Source organism: Agrilus planipennis, unplaced genomic scaffold, assembly GCF_000699045.2.
Source record: "Agrilus planipennis isolate EAB-ADULT unplaced genomic scaffold, Apla_2.0 scaffold327, whole genome shotgun sequence".
Lineage (NCBI taxonomy): Eukaryota > Metazoa > Arthropoda > Insecta > Coleoptera > Buprestidae > Agrilus > Agrilus planipennis.
Window position 1 is genome coordinate 88,930 of NW_020439147.1, and position 19,044 is coordinate 107,973.

Consider the following 19,044-nt stretch of genomic DNA (forward strand, 5'->3'; position numbering starts at 1 on the left):
TGTCGATAGCTTTCAATATATCGATATTCATTGATAACTACTGATACATTAATAATTATTTAAATTTCACTATATCGATATATTCATAGTTATAAGTTGCTATTATTGTTATCGATAATTATCGATATATCGATATTTTAGCCAATCACTAGTCAGGGTACGAAGTAGTTCTTGTTTCCATTTTAATTAGGAAGGCAGTAGTAAACCGTCGCGTAATATACCAAAATTAATCACTACACGTATGAATTAATAAAATCAAAAGTCAAAAATTAGATCGAAATGAACACAATTATACAGCTGGAATATATACGAAGATGAAAAACGAAAATTAAACAGCAAATTATTAAGATGTGAATAAACCGAATGGTGGAGAATGTCGAGAACTTTAAGAAGGCAGTGAAAGTTATTATTACTATTAGGTACTAATCAACATGACAAGTAAAATTATACGTCCAAATTGACTGTCCTCTTCTTTCGTTTACTTAAGATTAAATTAATTAAGTTTTAAAAATTCTATTTTGACGATGATTCTAAGACAAACTTTGAGAAGAACATTTAGAATTAGCCGCAGATGTTTTTCAGGTATGTTACTTCTTATTTCATAGTCCCATACATAGTGGATAGCTAAAATAACGGCTGGAGCGACTTCCATATGTACCTCCACTAAGGAAATATAATCTAAATGTCTAAAGATGTCTTTTTGGTATGTCAGAGTCTGACCAAAGCAAGTCCCCCGAAACCACTAAACCTTATGAACACGTATCTTATTGAAACCATAAAAATGCTTTGTAAACCATAATTAGCCATATTTAGTCATTAAGCAGGAATAAAGGAAGTTAACCACAGATTAACAAACCTTATTTATGTGAATCTAGAATGGAGATAGATAAAGAATTTAGATCCAATGGTACACGTAAGGTATCATCCTCAGTTATAGTGAAGGACGTAAATTAGCATTTCAAGATAAGAGTTAAAGTCTTCCTTGCGCCAACCATCTTGAAGTTAGCTTCAATTACTGCAAAGTTGTCGCCATAACTAAAATGGCCAAAGCGCGTAGGAGCCGTTAAAATATTTAAATAAATAAATTAATGTAATAGTTGATTATCCAAAACAAATAGGCTTTTATTTATTGTACATTTGTTTTTAAATGAATGTCACAAGACTTATTCAAATCCGATCTCAGGACTCTTTAAATTTAGAGTTCGTAACCCTATGAATTAAGCGTAACCTGGGGAAAATAAACTACGCCTAGTTCTAGTAATACATGCACTGTTTCAGTGAGGAAGAAAATTTGTAATTGATCAAAATCCTGATAACGTTTCATTTCAGAATTTGGAATCCTTACAAATGAAGATGTACATAAAGCAGTAGTTAGTAAATCTGTTAAGGTGGCAGTTTTGGGAGCGGACACTCCCGTCGGCTTTTACACGACATTTCTACTAAAACAGAATCCATTAATATCCCATCTTTATCTATTCGGGTCAGGAAGAGTAATTTGTATGGCTGACGACTTAAAATCTATGGATACAAAAAGTAAGATTACTGCTTCATATACAAACGAAGAACTGCCTGGTATCGTACGAGTAAGTTTCTGGATTTTCATTTGATTTTAATTTTCACATATTAATAAAATGTGTAGTTATTTCATGGTATATGTATATAAATATATTGAACATTATCAAATCGAAGAAAAAAAAATAAAAACCAGGTCTATCTTTTGCTTTTTTCTAACGATGCCCCGCAACAATAGGTAGAATTAAAAATTTTATCTAGCATTTAAATACTTTTAAGGGAAAAACATTTTGTATTTTATTTAAAATACTTTCCCAAACGTATTTTCTATTTGTAAAATGAAATGAAAAACACATACATCACCGATCAAACATTAAATAAAATGATGAATGAAAATTGCTCACATTGAGTATTGAAGATATTAGAAGCGTAAAAAGGGGTCAAAAAGACATTCCATAAATACGTTCTAATTCTTTAATTGAAGAGAGCCCCAAAAATTATAAACTCCTTGGTAAAGGATAGTTTAAAATATTGGATCGATATTGTTTTTCGGTTTCAATGTCATGTTCCATGAAATTTTAAAGTTCCAAATTAATATAAGCACCTGCCAAATCACTACTTATCGTACCTTTAGCAAGGAACTACGAAATTCTTTGAATTACGACAAAACAACCTGCAAAACAACAAGTACCTATCGTACTGATATTCGCCAGCTGTGTAAATCTGAAAACTACGAGATATTGTGGTGTGCTAATAAATACTTATAATCCAAAATTCTTAGAAAACAATTCGAAAAACTTCACTTATTAGATGAACCTAAAGCTAAAGAAACTATGGATTCCATTTCTTTCTCTTATTACAATGTGTAAAAGATCAGAAACAAAATGGGGTTGTAAATATTTTGATATAAAATGATTGATGTATATTTTACATCAATAAAATTATTTGCAACCCTATTTTGGCTCTGATCTTTCACGCTAAGCAAACTATGTATTTTGGCATCAGTGTCTTTTCTCCAATTAAAACGGGGGATAAAGGCAAATAAGGAAGCATATAGAAGAATTATTTGTTTCTGAACTGAAGAAACTATAACATAAAGATAGAAAAATTTTTATCTCAATCCCTTCAAACAGAAAAAAAAGAAAAAAACCACTACTAGTCTAGAAAAACTCTAATATTTAAAAAATGAGAAAATGCCTGGAAGGTTTTCTTAAAAAATATTTTATACTTAAGTAAATATAGAAAATTAATGAAGTATTACAAAAAAGTATTTATTTGAAAAATGTATTTTGAAAATACGTATTTTGCATTTANCAAAAGGGAAATCTATTTTATATTTAAATTTGAAATAACAAATCAAAAAAGTATTTGCATTTTGTATTTAAAATTCTTTATAAAACCATTTTGCACATCGCTAATGGATATCTACTTTCTGAACTGAAACAGGTAGGCACGGAACCAAATCGAATAAAGAAGTTCATGGTGGACAGTAGCCTTTCGAAACTGCCAGACACGGATCGTAATTTCGATCTTGTTGGGTCTCATCAGCACGTCGCCTTTCGTAAAACGCTGTCTCTGGATAGCAAGTAAAGTTTGTCTGTGTTATGTCGAAATTATCTGCGACGCGCTGATGAGATCCTACAAAATCGAAGTGGCGATCTGCTTCTGGTAGTTTTGATATTGACCACCATGACCTACTTTTTTCGATATAGATGTGGAACTTAAAATCGTCAACTGCGTGATCCACTCTTGATCTATACAAAAAAAGTTGACTACGTCCCTGCTTTCGAAACAAGTGCCTTACAAGTAAAAGTATATCGATACATGTTGCATACATGATATCCTATCATCCCTATATACATCCACACGTTTTGTAACGTTTGTCATTGTAACATTTGAACTTTAAATGTGATAACTCTCATTTTACTCTCTTCCCGGTGGGATTTTTTGAACTTTGACATTAAGTATCATCGGATAAACGACAACAAAGACCTTTTCTTTTGGCTTTGTAAAAAAAGAAGTAATGGAAAACGAAAAATTAGTTTGGGAACGCGAAAAAATTAATATCACTAATGGACGCGTCTCCGTATCGATTTCAATTTTCACTCCTGGAACACTAAATAATGCGGATTTACTAAGAAGACGTACTGCTTGCCACTGTTCCATTAAGATTTTCGGTTACAATTGGCAACGAAGCAATTGGAAACTTGGCACCGATTCGGTTGTTAGTCGGTAAATTCTACGTTAGTGTGAAAGATATACGGGATTCCTTCGGCACTATTTTCGTTCTTAAAGCCTTTTGTCATCCTTACTACTGACGTAGCGGAAGATCGTAATTTGTTATATTAATCGGCGACTTCTCGCAACACCTTTCTACAAATAATTTTTCAGTATCCTCGTCTCATTATCGTTCTTGTTCAGTTTCTAGGAACATAAGGACCAGATAAATTAACAAAAAAATACATCCAAACGTATCTAACTTAACCTCTTTGTTTTTGACGACCGGAAGAGGAAAAACTACGTCTAACCTAACCCAACCTGAGTTAACCTAGCCATATGGGAAAAGCCGCTAAATTAAATAAAATTTGGTTACTCTTCTCGACATTGCCAAAATTAAACACAATAGTTCGCAATCGACGTTATAAAACTTTCGTTAACACTTTTTATGACTTGCTTCTTATCTCATTCCTAAATAGAAAACATACACATCGTAGAGAATTTGTTCACGTCTACGATCAAGTTTCAACGTATCTTTTTAATCCTAAATATTGCAATAAAAAGAAATACAACGTGTAATTATATACGACACGCTACTGAAGTGAAACTTCTTCAAACATACCAGGATAGGGGTTGAGGAATTGGTTTGATGGTATTATTTGTACACTATGCTTCTCACGGGTGCAATGCTGATAGTAAATATACTATGTCTTTATATACAACAATCACAGCTTTTTTGTCATTAGACAATACAAACCGGCCGGTACCGCCGCAACCGCTATGTCCCTGCATTTTAAGTCTGTAATATCTTCGAAAATATTCATAAAAATTACATGCTATAAAGGGCCATTTTTATCTATATTAAATGCACAATGTATTTAAAAGTACTTAATTGGATAAAGATTAATGTTATATTGCTTAAAATCGCTTCGTAAATAAGTCATTATTTCTCATAAAATGTAAATGATAAAAAATGGTTATCGTGAGTTATTCCTAAGAGATAGACATATACCATTCTGGACTTTTTTGTAGACCTTTTTAAGATGTACAATACTGTAGTACATTATTTTGATCTATCTCGTAGGGTTCAGCCAGCGTTTGCAATATATGCGCAAAAAATGTGTTTATTTACGACATCACATTAGAAACATCTAAAATTATCAGTGTTTATCTACTATATTATGCATGTATTATACATATAAACCTTCCTCTTGAACCACTCTATCTATTAAAAAAAACCGCATTAAAATCCGTTGCGTAGTTTTAAAGATCTAAACATACATAGGGACAGACAGCGGGGGAAATGCGTTGCAAGATTTCGTTACATATCAACTCGCATGAAACGAACTTACCCTACCGTGCGTAAAGAAGTTTCACTTCAAAAATCCCCCTATTGTATGTAAGTCAATGTTAAATGTAAAACTGAACATTTTCTTGTTGAAATCGATCTAATTAAACTGACTAACGGATAATAATAAACGTGAAAACATATTTTAAAATTTACTGTTATATGTCTTCTTCAGTACTTACTCAATTTAGAATAGCTGGATAATTCAAGCAAGTTCACACTTTCCGTCAGTACAAATCGTTATTAGATTACCTGGTTCAATTTTAATAGACAGATGAGATAATTCACCAGCGTTGAGGGACTCAGTAACTTAGACGGATCTAATACAATTTTAAAGTGTTCACCGCCATAGTTTAATTACAGTAATGTGCTTACGGGGTGTGGCTAATTTAATTTTGTCGTTTTGGTATGCTACAAACTGGTAATTGGTTTCTAACTACCTTAGCTACGAACAACGGTTTTGCGAAAGCATTTATGAAAAACAAGAATTCGTATTGCTTGAATCGTTTGTTATTTCACTAGTAAAAATTGTAAATTTCGTCAAAAATGTTAACTAGAATTGTACAAAGGAGGGTACAAACAATAGAGGAACGCGGGAGGTCATTCAAGCTTCACAGGAAGCAATAGAGAAAACGATAGAAAAAGGAAAGAGTGCGTACATAGGATTTGTAGATTTAGAAAAAGCTTTTGACAATGTTAAATGGGACAAGATATTAAATATACTTAAAAATGTAGGGATGAGTTACAAAGATAGAAAAGTGATACTTAGTTTGTATAAAGAGCAACAGGCGGTTAAATGGATGAGGCTGCAACGTAGAGGAGTAAATATTAGGAAGGGAGTCAGATAGGAATGCACACTGTTAGTGAGGATATAAAACAGAGGATAGCGCACGTTCGAATCGCCTTCAATAAAAAGAAGTCACTTCTATGCTCGCGAACGGTTAATTTAGAAATTCGAGAAAGATTGTTAACGGTGTATGTTTGGAGCGCGGCGCTGTGTGGGTGCGAAACATGGACAAGGTTAGAAGCGTTCGAAATGTGATGTTACAGGAGAATGATGAGGATACCGTGGATAGAGAAGGTCAGATATCAAGAGGTATTAGAGAAAATAAGAGAACAGAGAACTATAGAAGTCAATAAGAAATAGGCGAGACAGGTTGGTAGGACACCTTCTTAGGCATGATGGTCTAGTCAGAGACATATTAGTGGCAGAAACAGGAGTAGTAGAGGTAGACCTAGATTATATTACTGTTCACAAATAGTTAAGGATGTGAGATTTTATAGTTTTAGGGATATGCGAAGATTAGCTTAGGATAGGACAGAGTGTAGGTGTGTGTCTAACCAATCTTAGGACTAACGACCTTATGATGATGAATAAATAAAGGGTCAAATAATCTTTTTATAATGCCTAAAAATTAATAAATATTTAATACACCCCCTCAAGAAAGTTCAGAATTCATTGTAAGAATAATTTTTTATTTCGTTTAGTTAACGATATCTAAACTGAATATTGCAATAAAATAGATTTAAGATAAACTGACAGTTCATTTATTGCTACTTCAGTGTTTTCAAATATTGTTGTGTTGTAGATATTTATATTATCTACCCGAACTGAAAAGTAAGTATAGCAAAACAACTTTTGGTCTAAACAAATATCGGCTAACGTTGATGTGTTTTTGAGTTTTGAAAGGAAAATAAACAGTTCGGATAAGCGAGTTTTATGCATATATAACACATAATAGAAGCGTTATGACTAAAAATCCATGATGCTTCCACATTGTACTCATGCTTTGAGTAGTTTCAATTTGCTAAAAATTTCTTTGAAAGTTTGTACTATATTAAATCAAAATTAGATTCAACCGAAGTGGATTTTAAAGGATAATGCCTAATTTCCTCCCATATACTTGTTTTTAATTAGGGTTAAAATTTTTGGTATGTCGAATTCCCTCCTAATCAATTGCCTCCCAACGGCGGCGGATGACCTTGAGTGCTAATTGCTACTATAAAGTCATAAAGAGTTGTTTAAATAATACAGCCTCACATCACATATTAATCTTAATATTATTCATATATTATAGACACCACAATAACAATAATAATTTTATCAGACTACCCTTCTATTGGTCAAATACAAAACAAACTAGAACTAATAAAGTTTTTCTAGATGAATGCATCAAAAAGCTAGACGCACACGAATTTCCAAACATTGAATTTGTTAAGGTAGTGGGAAACCATTTTAAAATTAAATAAATAAACATTTCATAACTGATATGTGTTTTCTTTCTAAAATTATTTTATCTTTATTTTACTGAAGTACTGAAGTGCACTATAAATATATATTTATTTTCGATAAATAAAATCGGTAAGTAGTCGTTAACTTAATTATCGGAGCTGATATGAACGGGAGGGAACTCGGCTAGTACCCGGGAGGGAATTCGGCATCATCGATTTTAAACAATCAGAGAGATCTCTTTTTCAACTAAACCTCAAATAGCAAAAGTTTACCATTTTTCGACCTTAATTATTAGGTAAATATTGTTTTGAGGGAGCTGACATTATTGCTCTCATGGGAATGGATACATTAAGTACACAAACGCATTGGTTGGAAATATTTTACAATGAAGGTAGAAGGCTAATCAATTTAACAGAAGTTATAATCAAATACAACCCTAAGGCAATAGTTTTGGTATGCGCCACCCCGGTGTCTTGCACTCTCCCGTTGGTATCGAGCGTATTTAGACGAACTCCCTGGTACCACCCCGGAAAAATAATAGGTTCGCCAATGGTTCCAGTGGTAAGTACCTATAATATCTATTTTCAACAAAACCTGATGTGTTTCTATCAACACTGACTCATTTGCTCAAATGATAAATTGAATTCAAACATAACCTAAAATTATTACAATATTGAAAGACAAAAGCAAATGCTGTCTTGGGAATTTACAACGAGTTGGACCCCGAGGTTATACACACTCCAGTCACGGGAGGGCCAGACATGGACTGTGCTGTTCCATTATTCGCACAGGGTTATCCTGTTGAATGTTGGGAATCAGAGGAGAGAGCATTGTGCTGTAAATTCAAAGAGTTGGACGAACAAGATTGTCCCATAACTACTCAATGTTATGTCAAACCCCCTGGATCGTATCTGATGGAATCATTTGGAATTTCAAGACTCATATCACTCATTGGACTTGGCTATTGTGGCGATACAACTGCCCTTTCCAGGGTCTTCATAAGGCAAAGTTTCATTCCCAGTTGCAAGTAAGAACCAAGTTGTTGATAATTATCTGGTTGATTCAAAATCGATAAACAAAATCAATCATTTTGGACTTGCACAATCAATTTATATACAGAAATGATCCCAAATGGCAAAAATGATGTTAGATGAAAATTAAGCTTGGTTCAAAATTTACATGCATTGATTTTGTTCACTTTAATTGCTAGTAAATTGTAAGTGATGCAATACAATAATAAGCATCACTCTTTAGAATATATGCTTTTTGGTGGTGGAAAGGAGATATTGGTCTCGATGTAGATACCTCAAATGAGACCATGATTCCAAAGCCAAGACACAATTTATCCACACCAGAAAGTTTTACTTTAAGTATTTCCACTTTGAAGTCTTGAGGTTTTAAAAAGAATAGTGACCATCAAGAACTTTTTGTTTAAATTGTCGATCGTCTCCCAACACAATTTGGTCCAGTGTTTAAATAAACAAAAAATACTAATTATATTATTGCAGTTGGTGTCTACAACTTTATTCATATTTTATTTATTTATAGATACTTAACATGCACTGTTCAATTAGGACGGGACGGAGTAATACATAATTTCGGTGTACCGTTTTTGACAAATTTTGAACTGCAGTTTTTAGAACGAATGGTGCTGGTATTAGCCCATAGGGAATATGTAGCAGAAGAGTTTTTACGAAAAGAAGGATCATATTACACTGGTGAATGTCAAAATTAAGTAATTTTTTAATCGAATAAATTGTTTATGATTTTGTGTGGTGTCTTCCTTTTTTATTAAATTAATTCTTTTTATCAAATTACTTATTCATATGCATTAAACAACATTGCACACTGAATCAGTTTTAGTAAGTAAGATGTCATATTGAACTGACTTTACGAAAAATTCAAGATGGCGGAAGATGTTCCCCATATTGTGGCTGAACAGAAACAACAAAGAATGTATAGATAAGTACTATAGGTATCAAAGGAAATCCTTCGATAGCAATTTTCAGATGTAACTATGTTACAACTGTAGGTTTATAAAATAACGGCTATTTTTTTCTCGATTAACTACAAAAACGTCGGCTTACTTTTCTTGTAGATAAATATTTATGGTTGGTACTATACATCCTTTTTACCAGCATGATTAATTTCAGTTTTACACTTTTTTTTTTTCTTAGTTCAGTTTATCTTAAAGGTTTTCCCATTTTGTGAAGTACAATCATTCGAATTGAATATCTGAATATTAAATCATTCTGTGAAATCTTCAAATACCAATTTTACGCTTGAAAATGTGACCATAAAATGATTGTTACCGTTTAATATGAGAGTTTTAGTAGCGCTTACTGCCAAGAATATTCTAGATACAAAAAAATGATGAACCGGGTAATAGAATTTTATCGAACTAAGTTTCAAGGTTTCCTATAAAAAAAATATGTATTACAAATTGTCTAAACATCTTGCGGAAGATTCAGGTTCCTCGTTTAATCAAAATAAGGGAAGGTGTGGCAAAAACTAAGGGTAAGTAGGTGTCTTATTAGAAACAAAAAATTTATATACAGTTGTAATGTGGAGGTATTTGAAAAAGCTGGAGAACAGAGAGGTCTATGAAAGTTACTAACTAGATTACAGCGGTTGCTGACAGAACGCCTACTTTTACTCACTACAGACATTATAGGGAATATCGTAAACATAGAAAAGAGATGCCAGGAAGGAATTGCAGCGGACACTAATAAAGAAAAAGGAATAACATTACACTAATTAATGTGTAACAGAAAGAGATGCAGACAAGTACAATTTGAGCATCGGACTTTAAAGGAAGTTCAACATTCTCAGGAATTTAGGAATGTGAAGACATTTGTTTAAGATATAATTCCAACCGAGTAGTTATAAAGACGACCATGATCTTTTGTGTACCTAAGCAACTTCATACCGCTGCACGGCTTACTATTGTTTGGTTATCTCTTTTTACTTTGTCTGTACTACTCATAAGCAACTTCTCACGTAGTAAGGGCGTGTTCCCTCCTTCTGGCTAAAAATACAACAAATCTTTAGAAAATTACATCATGCAGGCTTTAGAGACACGAAACCGTCTAAAGACGAATTCTTCGAATGCCGAAAAAAAGTAAGGGAGAAAAACATGAAGTGTTTTCCAGAAATAACGATTTTCAGAAGACATTTTACTCACTTTGACTGTCTCGTCTATATTTATCCCCATTCATGATTCAAAAAAATTTTCCTTCCAGCCTCCAGTCTTGATTATAAAAAACGAAAATACAATTTTTTCCATCTTGACTATGTCAATTAAATTTTCCGACCCGATCTCGTTTTACTTTGTCTGTACTACTCATAAGCAACTTCTAACTTAATAAGGGCGTGTTCGAAACGTAAGCAAACGACTACAGTCCCAAGTGGAAGCAAGAAAGAAGATACGTCCATTCTCACATATAATTTATTGCGGACTTTGTCAGTTTTGATCGCTCCAACTATACCTTTTGAATAAGAAAAATTTATAAACTTTCATGGGAGCAGTTATTATTGTGGAACAAGTTAACCCAAAAGAATAATATTGAATGAAATAAAGAAAAACTTCATTTCGATCTATTTTCCTTGCTGATGATCGCATACATCGAAACGATGTTATAGAGCAGGGATGGCGAACCAATGGCACGCGTGCCATTAGTGGTACGCGACACAATGTTTTGGGCTCGTCACTAATATTTCTGTGATTGATTCTTTAATCAAAGAATGTTCAGCGAGATTTTCTCAGTTCAGAGAATTATCAGAAATACTCAAGTTTACGATGTACTCTGATGTGGCGTCAAAACTGAATTTGTCCCAATTCAAGTACAAGTGAAAATTCTAATAACAAAATTTTGGAAACATGGAATGCGTTACCAAACACATTTAATTATTTGACTTATGCTATTTTAACAATGTTTTCATCAACCTCTATGCCTGCGAGTCGTTATTTTCAGAGATGAATAACATTAAACACTCGGTTAGAAACCGTTTGACAGATGACTCCAGTTCAGCAAGCATTTTGCTAAAATAAACATCTTACAACCCTAACATAACAAAATAATTCGAAGTGGTCTGTATTCTGTCGAAACTGCAAGACGCGGATCGCGATTTCGATCTTTTTGGATCTCATCAGCGCGTCGCAGGCAGCTCCGACAGAACACATACCAACCTTTACCTGCTGTCTTAACAGCAGCAGTGAGCTACGCCGGGATTCGTTTTAACAAGTAGATATCCATATTTTTAAATGGACCTTGTTGGAGCATATGTAATCCTCAAATGTAGCATCGTACTACAGATGGCGCTCACCACGCCATTTATAGTATTTTCTAACCCTAACATAAGTTATTTATCATCTAATCTGCAATAACAGAAGTTACACTAATTTTATTAATTATAGGCATAATTTAAACATTGCAAAATGTTCCCATTTTTCTGTAGTAAATAAAGAATTTTGAGTTGATATTATTTATTATTACTATTTTCCCAATAATTACAGAGAAAAAATTATTTCATGGCACGTCTATGACTTGATGAAACTTCTCTTAATAAAAATGGCACGTGAATACGTAAAGGTTCGCCATCCCTTTTATAGAGTATAATAAACCATCAATATTTCATCTAAATTTCTTCCCTTGGAACATTGATTAATCATTATTTAAATATGGTAACGAACTTAGTAAGAATTAACCTGCTTCAACCGCAATCATTATTATTAGACATACTTTACGTTAATGCTGCACATTTTCTGCTTAGAAAGATTTTCGAAATCATTTTCTCCTTTGAAAATAGGGCGCAGCATTCATCCACTTAACAGATGGCTCATTCAGTACAGTAGTACCAACCACCACAAGAAGGAGGAGCGCTCATTTCAAACCGTCACAGTAGCTCTTGGCATTTCGTAATAACAAAAAAAAAAAGGGAAGAACAAAAGATGCCGAAGAGCCTACTATGCCATGCTTTCACCTACCCACTGGCTGGTAATTTTCTAACTCATGCACCGCTTGAAGAGAAACGAAACAATAAACTTGAGGCAACGTTTTCAATTTTACGCTCTTGTACTACAACACGCTCATGAGTTTTATCTTTTGTTTTCAGATGATAAGCAGATGTGTTCTACAATAATAATAATAATCAGGGGCGGCGCGTGAATCTGGTCGCCTGTGTATTGTTAACTCGTAGTGTAATGTTAGTCTGGCTGCTACTTCTCTTATTGTCATTTTATCGTCATAAGATTTGTAAAAAAAAAACAGTCAGGGTCACATCTAGCATTTTTTTGTAAGGGCCGAAAAAAGGGCCTCGCCGTTTTAGATGTTATACTCAATTTGACCCAGAAGAGCCTTGAGTTCCGGGAGTGGTTAAAAAAAGGTTAAAAATGAGGAGATATTAGATAGAGTATGAGAAAAGAGGGTATCGGGTGTTACAGTAGTCAATAGGTTGATAGAACACCTTCTGGGGCATAAAGTGTTAGTTAGGGACATATTAGAAGCAGTAACAGGAGTTAAAAGGGGCAAAATCAGATCTAAATTAGATTACTGTTGGCAAATAGTTAGAGATATAGGTTGCTCTACCTTTCAAAAGTGCGAATTCAACCAATCTTCAGGCTGATGACTTTACGATGATGAGGATCCCTCTACCTTTAGTCACATGAACAGTGTCACGATGAATTTTTTCGATGTTTTTAAATATTCTGCACATATAGACGCGAAATACTCGTCTGCAAGAACGCAAATTTTCACAATAAAGAATGTACTCTTAAGGTGAGACCGATCGTTCCGCATTCTTTTTTACGGACGGAGAATGACGACAATTTGATATATAGTACACCATGATGGCTTTTGGAGTTGACGTGCTTTAAAAGGTCTAACATATTTTTGTAACAAAAGTATTAAAATTGGAAACGAATTCAAATTGTAGATTATTTGCAACAGTTCCTTTTGATTATTATCAGGAAACTTGTTTGCCCTTTCTTCTTATTTTTAGCATCATTACGTACTAGCCGTACTTAACAAGGTAATTTAAAAAGAAAGAAATAAAAGTCTTCAAATTAAAATTTATGGCTAACCCTCAGGTACTTACATTTTTCATTTACGTTTACGTTATACCTTTACCTAAAAATCGCACAGACTATAAGTATGAGAATTTGAAAATTACACACGCAAACGTTTTAACTACTTAAGATTTATAAGGACACTATATTACTAACTGTAAAAAATCGTAATCCGCTCAAATTTAGAACATACCATAATACACAATAATTATTATTCTGCATTTTATATTACGTAATAAGCATGCCACTTAACTATTTGAATTTGAAATTCGCGCGTAGTTCTTACTATTCGTTCTTATACTTATTATTATTGGCGACTATAGAAATCGCAACCGTTAAAATTCAAAATTTAGTCGTCAGTTATCAACTGCAGTGGTAACGACTTTTCATTTGGTGGTGATGTGTGATGTGTTTTAAAGTGCATAAATAGGTAACTATTGTTATTAATTAACTGATACTAATCGAAATTCTTAAAGTGTATAATTAAATAAATATTCTTAATAATAAATGAATCAAAATTATATTATAATAATTAACCCATCCCAAATCAAAGTCCATAGTGTTTAGTTTTCTCATCATGGCTTCTCAATACCATTTAAACACATTTATAAGAATACAGCAATTGTCATAAAAATAGGTATTTACAAGTATTTATTTTGCACGATTTTTTTTAACCTTTTTTTTTAAGGTTTTATTGTATTATATTACCAGGTTTTACCCGGGACTTCTTTCGGGCAGAAAACCGTTTAATACCTTAATTAATTAATTAAGGTATTGTTTAGTCATACGACCGTTTAATCTCTCGCTCACCCCTGTACAGTTTTAATTTTGTATGAACTCGCATCTTACATTCCTAATACAAACGTAGCCTTACTCCACTGTACCCCTTGAAGGTTGATTTTTAAAATTGCCAAAATACGTGTTTGCTTAATTGCATCAAAGAGCATTGATTTCCAGACTAAGTTTCAACTAAATCTGACCATAAACAAAAATGTTCCATACAAATTTTGCCAACCCTTTTCACCCCCCCCCCTTAATGGTTAAATTTCGAAATATTGTTCTTGTTTCCTTGTATGCATCAGAAAGAAACCTCTATGCAAAATTTCGGCTGTCCAGGTTTAAGGGTTTAGCCTGTGCGCTGATGAGTGTCAGTCAGGACTTTTCTTTATTTATATGTACCTATGTCGTATATAGATAGGTAATACGATACCATCTACTTCTCTAATTTTGACTAAATTCCATTTAGTGTATTGGTTAAAACCTCAATAAATCACATGTCTTTACATTATTGACTCGTCTGGCGAAATTTAAAAATTGCAGACAATACGAAATGTTTCGACCATACAAATAAAATAAAAAGCACTTACTATTTTATTGTTCAGATGCTGTAGTTCCCTTTCGGTCAACTTTCTTCTCGCGTTTTCTTTTTTCCGACGTCTGTATTGGTTGTATTTGTATACCAGATACATTCCTGGTAACGCTAGAACGACAAAAGGCTTCATGAAAGGATTCGTCGCAGGTCCCTGAGGCATTTTGATTAAGGGCTTCCTGCAATATCAAACAATTGTCATTTGTAAACATAGCTCCGGCAATAATAGAGATATTCCGTAGCAATTTCTTGTTCGATGAATAGACGGACGAAGTCTTATCTACCTAATTATAATAATTATTTTGTCAATACCAGTACGCTATAAAGTTAGCATCGATATTTCACGTTTGATAAACGAGGTACTAATATGTACTCCTGGTAGCTTTAATACAATAAACGAATCCTTTTTGCTCTTTTCCTTGAAATATGTTTTAAAATTAAGCATTTTGTTCCAAAACTCCATAAAAGTAGGTATTGTAGGTAGCATTGTAATTCAATGTCTAACACAAAAGTTATTTTCACTATAATATCGCAGTCCTTAAAACCTATCTTCACTTATATCATTTTTATTACGTACATATTTAAAGCGTTACTACAATATAATAAAAAGCCCAGCGTTCAAAACTTGAACAGTCATTTCTTATGATCAATGAAGTTTTGTATGCTACCATACAAATAAGCGGGTAACAAACTCGGTACCAAAAGAAAGTAACCATACGAGTAGGGAGGTACCAAACTTGGTACCAAAAGGAAGTAACTTCAATAATTTGTTATTAAGTATGCAGATACTAATATAAAACTGACCTTTAACTAATTAAGCACGTTAACTTGGAAAGCAAACAATGTTTCACTTAGTGTTTTAACAAAACGTTTGACAATCTTCTGCTACATAGATAATCAACTTTGGCACCCGTTATTAGCGATTAAAACGAAACGGACATACATGTTGATTCGCGTTTGGAAGAGAGAGAGACATATGTATTATCATTGGCATTATCATTTGGTTCGGGCAAATGCGAATGTATGTGTAAATGAGACAGCTCGCGACTACACGAACTGAATCCAAGTACTGCGGGATCCGCGAGACGGTTCGATAGGCAACTCTGCGAGCTGCTGCCATGCGCGGTATCCAGTTAGAAAGGGTTTTTCGCCAATTTTTGCAATACACTGATTTAGGAGGCGGATACACGCAATTCGCAGGTAGGGCTTTGATCTGATTCATCAAAGGACCTGAATGATCCATAAAGATTAACGTCAGTTGCGGCCTATTATACTTGCAAACTGTATACCTACGCGAATAGAAATCAAAATAAACCAAAATTACTCGGCGTAGGAAGGTGACAATTCGAATTTTTAATAATTCTACAAATTGACGTCAATATACTCGAAGGATTGTTAATTAAACTATTGTCAAGGATTTCAGAATTCAGAATTAATAATAGCATGATTTTTTTGTATTAAACTTTGCGAAACTCTTTTACCAATCAATTATTTCTGTTTCTAATTTGGTTTGACGTTAGCATTCTGCCAATACCCTCGTTCTATAAACGGAGAATTAATTAATTCTCCTGCTGATAGGATATCGAACCAAATCTAGATTTACTTTTAAAAATTTTATTCCTTCACGTAATAGAAATTTTAAATTTTATCCTAATCGCAAAGCGGATAGTTTTAATACATCATCTATTCTTTGTTAAATTGTATTGGAGGTTCAATACGTAACGCCTGCTGCTATCAAATAACAATCTATTTTCAAATTATTTTAGTTTGGAAAGAAATGTTAATTCATTTAAGTATAGATTACTTACTACTTTCTATAAAATCACTTTTTAAAAGTTGATTATAATCATTTCAAACTTTCTATAGATTATATTCGCCAATTGTGACCACGGAATTGTGAAATATATTATTTTAGAACTTCGTTTAGGCAACATTATTTAGTTACTCTTAATTCGTAATTACGAAAAGATTATATTAATTGAGTTAGGCAACTTAAACTACACTCCAATAGTTCAGTTGTATAATGGGAGTTGTATTTTTAATAAAATCGTAAATCGATAAAATTGATCATAGTAAGGTATGCAATTTGCAGTACACTACTGTTTATAATAAAACATATTAAACACCTCATTTTAATAAAAGATTAGGTACATTAAAAATATCAAAGAGGCAGTTTTCAACAAGAACCATCTTTATTCTGCGTTGGTTATATTGGCGCTCTTTGCGACTGTATTAGAGACAAAGGACTCCCACAGGATAAATTCGATATTAGGGAACATGTGCACAAATACTAGTCACGTGAAACACCCTGCAGTTGTGACGTCACAACCGTGAACAAGGTTAATAAATCTTGAAGCTATTGTTGTCCCTATTTTTGTCACACCGTATTATTATCCAGGACGAAACCGCTCAAACGAAAGACGAATAAAATAAAATTAAATTGGCTATCAAAATCTTTTTCTCTATTTAATTTATAGGACGACGTACTTAGGTACATAGGCACTTTCTTTTTTGGAATCGTTTTTATAGTAGGCATCGCTTATAAAAAACTTTTATATTAGAAAAGATAATACTATTAAAATGAATTATTTAAATAAGGATCTCACGCGTCTCCTGTATTATATGAAGTATTGTTTCTCACGAGTGTGTTAGTGGGTGGCAAACCACTACCGGCATAGAATTACAATACCTTCAATTTCTTTTTATCATTCCTTTGACAAATTCTTCTTTTTTTACCGCCACTTTATGATAAATAAAGGACAAATAATAAATAAGAGCCACGTTTCGTCTTCCTTCAATTCTTTTATTAGATTTGCCCTTAAAGTACCAAAAGGGACGATTAATTCAAATAAATACAGAAAAAAATTAAAACTGTATTGATCAGGTATGAACCCCATAGGCTTTCATTCAAGATAGCTTTTTACCAGATTTCCCCTTATGTGGCATATCATTTGGACAGCCGCATACTTACTATGTCTACCCATAATGCCAAAAATAATTCGGAAAGCAAAAAACATGTTGGCTGTTTAGTAAACCATCTACCTACAGGCCTTATCAACAGATTCATTTTTATTTATTAATCATCAAAAAACATTAATATTCTACAGGAGTTACCATGAGTATAACAAAAATAAATCAATCTCAAAAAAAAGACTAAACAACGTTTAATGCTTGTGTGAGATGTATGGTGCTCTGTAACGGGGTTGCTTTGTTAACGTTACCTACATACATATTTAAAGATCTGTCACACCCATAACATGGATTTACATACATTTATTGTTCAGGCATTATTCTACGAACTTTCTTCTTTTTGTATTCCAAAGCAACACCATTTAACATGTCTACGTCGTGATTTAAAATCATGCATCACAGTTTACTTTTAGCTATCTGTCCATGCTAATTTGTCGTTTAATTGATTCTTTAGATACAAATGGCATTTATTGTTAGAATAACAATCTGCGTTATACAATATGATGTAGGTATGTATCTATAAAGCTGTAAAATATTTATTTTACTTGATGTGTAATTGAAAGAATAATTATACTGCATGCATACAGACTCGCGCGTATACATGAAAACCTTTACAATTTCGCGTACTTTTAATAACTAAATTCGTTAAACCAATGAAAAAAAGTGAACGCTGCGGACAGGATTCGAACCTGTGCGGGCAGAACCCAATGGATTTCAAGTCCATCTCCTTAACCACTCGGACACCGCAGCTGTCCCTGCATGTTGTTCCTAAAGTGTGGATAACATTCCGCGTAGTGAATATTACAATATGTTATGCTCATGTTTAAATAAATACACTGTATAAAATAATGATTAATAATGTTTAATACTTTTAATCGTTAACGTAATTTTGTTTTTCATAAGTTGTACATTTTCTACTACGATAATCCGGTTTTATACAGCAAAGCAGTAAGTTGGTACCAATTTTTAATTAAAAAAAGTTGGTAGGTACCTAGTTAGGTAACTAATTACATATTGTGGTGAGTGAAAAGATGCTGTAAACAAATATAACGACGTGCTTATAAACGGATAGATACTTATAATATTTAAAATGAACTTTTTTTAAATTTTATTAATCGTATTCGAAGTCTGTTGTAAAAAAGGATAAGTACGCATCCTTAAACTGTACCAGGCGGTTCGGTTAATTTTTTTTATTTGAAATTCGGTATAATGTTGTGTTTGCTTAATATGAAACAACAAAAAATCGGAAACAAAAAACAACAAAATCGTACACCAACAATATAATAGTCAATTTATTAGCGAATAATAGCATCAACAAAGTAAGAATA

General features: G+C 33.0%; 2 protein-coding genes and 1 non-coding gene across 5 annotated transcripts in view; 1 reads left to right on the forward strand and 2 right to left on the reverse strand.

The window, feature by feature from the left end:
* Positions 1–16,637, reverse strand: part of LOC108741993 — a 49,488-nt gene extending 32,851 nt beyond the window's left edge. For 2 of the 3 annotated variants that reach the window (XM_018476992.1, XM_018476995.2), the window contains exons 1-2: positions 15,551–15,794; positions 14,745–14,925 (exon numbers count right to left, since the gene is read on the reverse strand). In XM_018476992.1, the coding sequence (XP_018332494.1) occupies positions 14,745–14,909 (165 nt within the window). In that variant the 5' untranslated portion in view covers positions 14,910–14,925; positions 15,551–15,794. Of the gene's footprint in view, positions 1–14,744; positions 14,926–15,550; positions 15,795–16,554 lie in introns of those variants that run through there. The other variant, XM_018476994.1, reaches the window with a different exon arrangement.
* On the forward strand, positions 432–9,079 carry LOC108741992 (malate dehydrogenase, mitochondrial-like). Its single transcript, XM_018476991.1, has 5 exons — positions 432–582; positions 1,330–1,583; positions 7,623–7,871; positions 7,991–8,337; positions 8,859–9,079. Exons 1-5 carry the CDS (start codon positions 525–527, stop codon positions 9,043–9,045), a joined length of 1,095 nt encoding a protein of 364 aa, XP_018332493.1. The 5' UTR covers positions 432–524; the 3' UTR covers positions 9,046–9,079.
* Positions 16,638–18,384: 1,747 nt separating the features above from the next.
* Positions 18,385–18,466, reverse strand: Trnas-uga. The gene has a single exon. It is a non-coding gene; the product is annotated as a tRNA-Ser (tRNA).
* Positions 18,467–19,044: the final 578 nt, after the last annotated feature.